The 8,689-nt window shown below is 43.3% G+C and overlaps 1 protein-coding gene across 1 annotated transcript in view; it reads left to right on the top strand.

The window, feature by feature from the left end:
- Positions 1-753: 753 nt before the first annotated feature.
- Positions 754-8,689, top strand: part of LOC134965335 (nicotinamide N-methyltransferase-like) — a 28,066-nt gene continuing 20,130 nt past the window's right edge. Inside the window, exon 1 of the mRNA XM_063941807.1 lies at positions 754-904. Coding sequence (XP_063797877.1) covers positions 754-904 — 151 coding nt within the window. The remainder of the gene's footprint in view (positions 905-8,689) is intronic.

Raw genomic sequence — 8,689 nt, 5'->3', positions numbered from 1 at the left:
GCCTTAGCAACAGCTTCCTGATTGGCTTTGGTCTCCCCGGGCTTTGCTTATCACAGTGTGCCCATAGGAATAAATTGAGACACTTGTTTCCATTCACTGCTATGGGGGGGACCTCTTAATTGGAAAAAGCACAAGAGTCGTCCCCAATTAGCCTTGTGGTTTTCCCCTCTAACATGGGAAAATTAACCTGCTGTACAGTAGCATCCAGAATGTTTATCCAGAATGTTTATCAAGCACAGCTTAATGCCAAATTACTAACAGCCCACTGCCTAATGCTGAATTCTCTGGTGGCCTTTGACTATTAAATTCAGTTACCATACTGTTGTCTTATCTTTTCTGGTCAACCTCAGCAAGGCCGGAGATGTGACCTCTGCACTGGCCCTTCCCCACAGGTTATCACATGGGTACATAAAATGCTGCTGAGAATTGGACATAAGCAGATGACTGTAAATCCCCTGCCCACTGATGTGAAAACTCTTCACAAAAATATGCACATGCAACCTTAACATAAAAATTCACAAAGTCAATAGTGTCTTTTACATCCTGTTCTACAGGAATTCACAGTACCATCACCTGCTTTCCCATGACCAGCTAATGAACAAGATAAGTCATCATGTGATGATTGTATTGTACCTGCTGCAGTCTATAAATAGCTGGAACCTACAGTAGTGAATGCACAGAATTCCTGGACCAATTAATTGCCACAGAGACAAAGACGTGAGAATCAGTCTGTCTGTGATATAATAATACAAGATGGCTTCAACCGCCTGTAAAGTCTATCATAAAGATGGGTTTGATTCAAGAACATTTCTGGAGACCTATTTTTCTTCTAAACCAGACATGGTCTATGCTGATGATACATTGAAATATCCTATGAAGAAACTTCGAGAAATTTTCAGTGCGGGTATGTATAGATTACTTTATCTTACAGCTAAGATGACATTATTCCTTTATAAGGGACATTTCTAAAGGGAAAAAGCACATTTTGCATTGGCCACATTTAGTTGATAATTAAGTACACAACCTCTACCACACGCTTGTATAACATGACTACTTCTGCTGTATCCACAAGTCCTTGAAGGCAAAACATGCCTCTGCACAGATGTAAAAGCCTCCGATTTTTAAAAGTGTACGATGTTTCAGCAAGTTCATGGCGAGTTTCAAGTCTTGGTATGTAATAGAATGCGAGTAGCGGCAAACTCTACAGAAGTCCACCAGAATCACTCTCCAACGAAATGGTGCCTTCTTGATTTACATAATGTCAAACATACAAGTCATCAGATGTAATAGCCTGTGACTTGTAAACTCACCAGGAAATGATCAGCCCATCTTAATGAATAAGGTGGTAATTCTGATCTGATTGCTAGGCAGCGAGTTTTACTGTCCTGCGATCAGATTGTTGCCGCCTACAGGGGGAATGTATTTTCGCTGTGCACGTGTGCAAACTCATGTGTAGCAGAGCTGCACAAAATAATTTTGTGCAGTCTCTGCGCAGCCCAGGACTTACTCAGCCGCTGCGATCACATCAGGCTGTTTGGGACTGGATTTGACATCAGACACCCTCCCTTCAAACACTTGGTCCTGCCTGTGTTTTTTCCAGACACTCCCTGAAAACAGTCAGCTGCCACCCACAAACGGCCTCTTCCTGTCAATCTCCTTGCGAAGGCCCGTACAAATGGATCCTTCGCACAATCCCATCGCTGACCGGCGATCTCTGTTGCAGCCGTCTGTCGCACCTGCGCATTGCGGTACATACGCATGCACAGTTCAGATCTGATCGCCCGCTGTGCGAAAATGCACAGCAGCGATCAGATCTGAATTACCCCCTAACAGAAGTCCCTCTGGCCGTCACTACGTGCATTTTATGCTTTCTGTATAGTCATGAAATAACAAAGAGCCAAATTAACCTTATATGTCTTTTGCAACTACTTAATACTCAATGAAGGAACACCAGAAAATAATAAATATCTTAATGGGCCATCATTGTTTAATGAATTTAATTACTTTGTCAATAAAGTTAAAAATCAGAACATTTTAAAACCTGAAGATAATAATTGATTAATTATTGCAGTGCCACAAATTGTAATCTAGTTGATCATTTTATTATTACTGAATTAACCAATTAATTTACATAGCCCCAACTAACAAAATATTTTTGTATGCATAATTTTAATTATTACTTTAAAACATTTTTGTCTCCAGTAACCAAAAAACTTTTAATAATTCTAGATCATTAAAATAATAATGTGATTGACTGCATATTAATCAATATTAGTGACAAAGTAATACATACGTTTAAAGTTGCTCTTTATTATGTTCTGTCCAGATAATTTTAAATTCATGTGGTTTGATCAATCTCTCTGAGCAGAGCCATTTTCTGATGAGTTTTCATTGAGTTTGCAGTGAGCTTTCAGTTAGCTTCTGAGAATTTGAGCTCACTTTCAATTTGTTTACTAAGCCATAAAATCACTTTCTATAACATCTGGCTACTTTGAGAATAAAGTCGCCAGAATATCACCGACTTTTATGTTGATTTCAAACTCATCATAAAAACCTCAACCTAGACCATTTGGACCATTGAGTCATTAGAAACTCAATGTTGCTGACCATTTCATGTAGAGGTCTTCTTGCACTTCCCATTGTACCAGCACTCATTGATAATGGCCCTTTATTTTACTTGGTGCCCCACACATAGGCTGAGCTGATACATACACAAAGTCAGTGTTAGTGGGTGGTACTCTGCAGTTTATTCCATCAATTATATGTATACAAGTGATAACTTAAAAAAAACTCCTTCCTTTCAAATGGGTGTCAGTCTATCTTCATAGAGGCCAGTGTACGCCTTGTGCATGTAGTATCTGTAGAATGTAGAGATGTGCAGTCCTCTGTGTTTTGATTTAGGTTTTGGTTCTAAATCATCATCGTGTTTTGGTTTTGTTAAAACTAGGAATGAGTGGGTTCGGATCTCAAAGATCCGAATCCCCCGAACTTCAAGATCCGAGCCAGGATCCGAGTCTGGCTTGGGACTACCTGCCTTCCTCGGATCCCAAAACGAGGCAAAACGTCATCATCCCGCTGTCGGATTCTTGCAAATTTTGGATCCCATATATAAGACGCCACTCATCAGAGCCATCTTCACTTCAGCACTGGAGAGTGAGGGAGACAGACAGACCTTTGTCTCTATGTGGGTGGTGCCGTTGGGTGGGGTCACTGTGTGTGTATTGTCTAGGAGTACAGTCCTCTATGCTGTTAGGGGTGCTGTACAAGAGTGCTGTTCTGGGTTGCTGTCCTGTGCTGTTAGGGGTGCTGTACAGGGGTGCTGTCCTGTGCTGTTAGGGGTGTTGTACAGGGGTACTCTACAGGGGTGCTGTCCTGTGCTGTTAGGGGTGTTGTACAGGGGTACTCTACAGGGGTGCTGTCCTGTGCTGTTAGTGGTGCTGTCCTGTGCTGTTAGGGGTGCTGTACATGGGTGCTGTCCTGTGCTGTTAGGGGCGCTGTCCTGTATAAATGAAGTGGCGCTGTCCTGTGTGCTGTAAAAATAAAGGGGTGCTGTCCTGTGTGCTGTAAAAATAAAGGGGCACTATCCTGTGCTGTTAGGGGTGTTGTCTTGTATGCTGTAAAAATAAAGAGGCACTGTTCTGTTTGCTGTAAAAATAAAGGGGCACTGTTCTGTCTGCTGTAATAAAAAAAGGGTGCTGTCCTGGTAAATTGAGATAAAAAAATTTGAGGAAAAATTAGGGAAAGATCAGGAACCACTTCCTACTACTAGTGCTGAAGCTGCTGCCACCAGTCATGACATTGACGATGCAATTCTATCAATGTCATCTGCTAAGGCCGATGCCCAATGTCATAGAGTACATATAAAATCCAAGAAGTAAAAATGAATAACCAACAAAAAAATTATTAAATTATCTGTTGAGAAACGTAAAATTGGCAATATGCCATTCACAACACAAAGTGGCAAGGAAAGGATAAGGCCTTGGCCTATGTTCATGACTGGTGGTTCAGCTTCTCATGAAGATTAAAGCCCTCCTCCATCTCGAAAAAGTAAAGAATAAAGCTTGTTAAAGCACAGGAAACAACTGTGCGTTCAGAGATATCACAAATCCCCAAGGAGAGTCCAAGTGTGTCCGCGGTTGCGATGTCTAGGCCTGCCCATCCCAACACTGTTTGGGAAGAGAAGGCTCCTACCACCATTTGCACGCCCTCTGCAAGTGCTGGGAGGAGCACTGCCAGTCCAGTTGCTGATATTGAGATTGAGTATGTCACTGTAGAAGTACATCAGGATGAGGAAGATATTGGTGTAGCTGGCACTGAGGAGGAAGTGGATGATGAGGAATCTGATAGTGATGAGTTTTGTTTGAATAAGGCGCCAGTGGAGACAGTTGTTGGCCATGGGATGATAAAGCCCATTGTCCTGGCTGGGCAAAATACAAAAAAATTCACCTCTTTGGTGTGGAATTATTTGTCCATAAATTCGGACAAGTGTCAAGCCATATGTAGCCTTGTCAATCCATAATAAGTAGGGGTAAGGACGTTAACTAGTCCTAAGAACATCCTCCCTTATACGTCACTTGCAGCGCATTCATCAAAAGTCATTGTCAAGTTCAGAAACTTTGGCTAGGAGTGTGACTAGTCCAGTGACACCTATCTCCCTTTCTTCTGTTGTATCCTTGTGCCTGTAATCCACACCACCAAAACCCTCATTGTCAATTTCCTCCTTATTCAGGATCGGAGATAGTCCTGTAGGCCATGTCATAGGCATGACTGAGTCCTGTCTTATCTGGGATTCTTCCAGAGGATACTTGAGTGCTACACCTACTGATGCTGATGTTGTTGCTGCTTGGAGTCGATCTTCATCCCATAAGGGGTGCAGGAAGACCTCTTGCACTACTGTAACAAAGCAATTGACTGTTTAATAGTCCTTTCTGAGGAAGATGAAGTATGACAGCAGTCACCCTGTTGCAAAGCGGATTACTGAGGCCATAACAACTATGCTGGTGCTAGACATGCATCCTGTATCTGCCATTGGTGCAGTTGGATTTAGACAGTTGATGGATGAACTGTGTCCACAGTACCAAATCCCATCTAGATTCCACTTCACTAGGCAAGCGATTCCCAGTCTGTACAGGGACATTAAGAAAATTGTCCTCAGTGTCCTCAAAAATGTGATTGTACCCACTGTGCACTTAACCACGGACATGTGGACAAGTGGAACAGGGCAGACTAAAGACTACATGACTGTGACAGCCCACTGGGTAGATGTATCTCTTTCCGCAGCAACAACAGCAGTGGAACCAGCAGCATCTTACAAACGCCAACTCATTCCTAGGCAGGCTATGCTGTGTATCACCGGTTTCCGTTAGAGGCACACTGCTGAGAACCTCTTACAGAAACTAAGGAACATCATCGCACAATGGCTTACCTCACTTAGACTCTCCTGGTGATTTGTGATATCGGACAATGCCACCAATATTGTGCGAGCATTACATCTGGGCAAATTCCAGCATGTCTCATGTTTTGCTAATACAATTAATTTGGTGGTGCAGAATTCTTTAAAAAAATGCATGCAGGAGATGCTGTCAGTGGGCTTAAAAATTTCGGGCCATTTTCGACATTCAGCCACTGCGTGCCGAAGACTGGAACACCAGCAAACACTCTTGAACCTGCCCTGCCATCACCTGAAGCAAGATGTAGTAACAAGGTAAAATTCAACCCTCTATATGCTTCAGAGGATGGATGAGCAGCAAAAGGCCATTCAAGACTATACATATGACATAGGCAAAGGAGGGGGAAAACACCTGACTCAATCACAGCAGAGAATGATTTTTGTGTTGTGCAAGGTTCTCCAACCCTTCAAATTTGCCACACATGAAGTCAGTTCAGACACTGCCAGCTTGAGTCAGGTCATTCCCCTTCATCAGGCTTTTGCAGAAGCAGCTGGAGAAATTGAATAGAATTCAACACTCTATATGCTTCAGAGGATGGAGGAGCAGCAAAAGGCTATTCAAGCCAATACATATGACATAGGCAAAGGAGGAGGACTGCACCTGACTCAATCGCAGTGGAGAATGATTTCCGTGTTGTGCAAGGTTCTCCAACCCTTCGAACTTGCCACACATGAAGTCAGTTCAGACACTGCCAGCTTGAGTCAGGTAATTCCCATCATCAGGCTTTCGAGGAAGCAGCTGGAGAAATTGAAGAAGGAGCTAAAATGGAGCGATTAAGCTAAGTATGTGGGACTTGTGGATGGAGCCCTTCGTTCCCTTTGCCAGGATTCAAGGGTGGTCAATCTGTTGAAATCAGATCAGTACATTTTGTCCACCGTGCTCAAGCCTAGGCTTAAAGACTACATTGTATCTCTCTTTCTGGTGGACACAAGTCTGCAGCGGTGCAATGACCTGCTGGTGAGAAAATTGACAGCTCAAGCGGAACATGACCTGTCAAAAGCTCCTCCCTCTTTTTCTCTCTCAACTGGGGCTGCAAGGAAAAAAATAAAAAATTTCCTAGACGACCCGCTGGTGGTGATGCAGGGCAGTCAAGAGCAAGTTTTGACATCTGGTCTGGAATGAAGGAGCTGCCAACAATTACTGACATATCTACTGTCACTGCATATGATGCTGTCACCATTGAAAGGATGGTGGAGGATTATATCGGTGACAGCATCCAAGTAGGCATGTCAGACAGTCCGTATGTATACTGGCAGGAAAATGAGGCAATTTGGAGGCCCCTGCACAAATGCTTTATTTTACCTAAGTGCCCCTGATCCCTCCAGTGTGTACTCCGAAAGAGTGTTTAGTGCAGCCGGTAACCTTGTCAGTGATCGGCGTATGAGGTTCCATCCACAAAATGTGGAGAAGATGATGTTCATCAAAATGAATTATAAATTCCTCCAGGAAGACCTTTGCCAGCAATTGCCTCCAGAAAGTACACTGGGACCTTTGATGGTAGATTCTTGGGGGATGAATTAATAGTCTGTGAGGATGTGGATGTAAACACTGAAAGGGGTGAGGAATTGGAGGATGAGGATGACATCTTGCCTATGTAGAGCCAGTTTGTGCAAGGAGAGAATAATTGCTTAATTTCAGAAGTCAAGGGCAGAAGTCAACTGAAAGATGCAGTCTATAGTCCTGGAGCAAGACTAAAGGGACAGGAATGCTGTCCTGGGGTGCTCTATAGGGGTGCTGTCCCTCTGCCCTATCAGTCAAGGGGTGCTGCCCCACTGCCCTATCAGACAAGGGGTGCTGCCCCACTGCCATTTAATTCCAGGTGTGCTGCTGCCTGTTTACTCTGCTGTGTAAACTCCTGGGGTGCTACCTATGCTTTATAAGTCCAGGGGTGTTGCCTATCCACTGTATCAGTCCAGCAGTGCTGCCTATCTGCTGTATAAGTCCAGAGGCACTGCCTTATAATTCCAGGGGTGCTGCTGTACTTGATCCTAGGTCTAAACTAAAGCCTAGAGCAGAATATGAAACAAGCTTCAACATCACAACCAGATTTGTGAAAACATATAGCCGCAAAGGTGGAAATGGAAATTCCAAGTTTGACTAAGTGTTTTCCAATAAACATACAACTCTGATTACAAAATGGGGAGAGACCATATTTGTGGCCAAAGTCAGTCAGAAGAGACAGAATCATAATCCAGTGGAACATGACATTGTAACATATCCTACTTCATTTTCTATGGCAACTGCCAGAGAAAACACACCTTTGTCTATATGGGGATGCGGTCTCTAGGTCGACAGTAACTAGGTCAACAGTGTCTAGGTCGACCACTATTGGTTGACAGTAACTAGGTCGACAGGGTTTCTAGGTTGACAGGGTCTCTAGGGCGACATGTTCTAGGTCGACAGGTCAAAAGGTTGACATGAGTTTTTCACAATTTTTTTCTTTTATTGAACCTTTTCATACTTAACGATCCACGTGAACTACGATTGGAACGGTAATCTGTGCCGAGCGAAGCGGCAGCGGAGCGAGGCACCTTGCCCGAAGCATGGCAAGCGAAGCGGGCCATGCGAGGGGACATGGTGCAGTAATTGGGGTTCCCGGTCACTCTATGAAGAAAACAACACAAAAAAAACACATAAAAAGTCATGTCGACCTTTTGACCTGTCGACCTAGACCATGTCGACCTAAATAACCTGTCGACCTAGAGACCCTGTTGACCTAGAGATCCTGTTGACCTAGAGACCCTGTCGACCAATAGTGGTCGACATAGACACTGTCGACCTAGTTACTAGCTACCTTCCATACCACACCCGTCTATATGTCTGGTATATAATTCCAGGGGTACCCTGTCTGAACCCACTCATCTCTAGTAGATATGTCTTCTAGTGTGCACTGTGTACCCAGCATTAGAGATAGGCTCTTCTCCATTATTTCATGTTAGAGACTCCAATTAGTCAGACTTAATTTTGATTTATTAATGTTCCACATTTTGGGATTATTTACTTACAAGATGTACATTTGTTATACAGGGTTCTTTTCCTTTATTTTGTAAATGTTTTCTCCTTAATAATTGTACAATGTAAGGGTTGCATAGGGTTATCGCAGTGTTCAAATGGAGTTTCAGTGATTTTACATTGCAAAATGAAATCTCAGCTTTCCATTGCACTGCAGCACTAGATGGGCCAGGAACTACTGTGATGCACAAACAGTTACTGAATAAGTGCCCAGTATGGAGTCTCAT

This window comes from Pseudophryne corroboree, chromosome 10 (genome assembly GCF_028390025.1).
Source record: "Pseudophryne corroboree isolate aPseCor3 chromosome 10, aPseCor3.hap2, whole genome shotgun sequence".
NCBI classification, from domain to species: Eukaryota; Metazoa; Chordata; class Amphibia; order Anura; family Myobatrachidae; genus Pseudophryne; species Pseudophryne corroboree.
The sequence above is the reverse complement of the archived record's forward strand: the minus strand, read 5'-3'. Positions and strand labels throughout refer to the sequence as shown.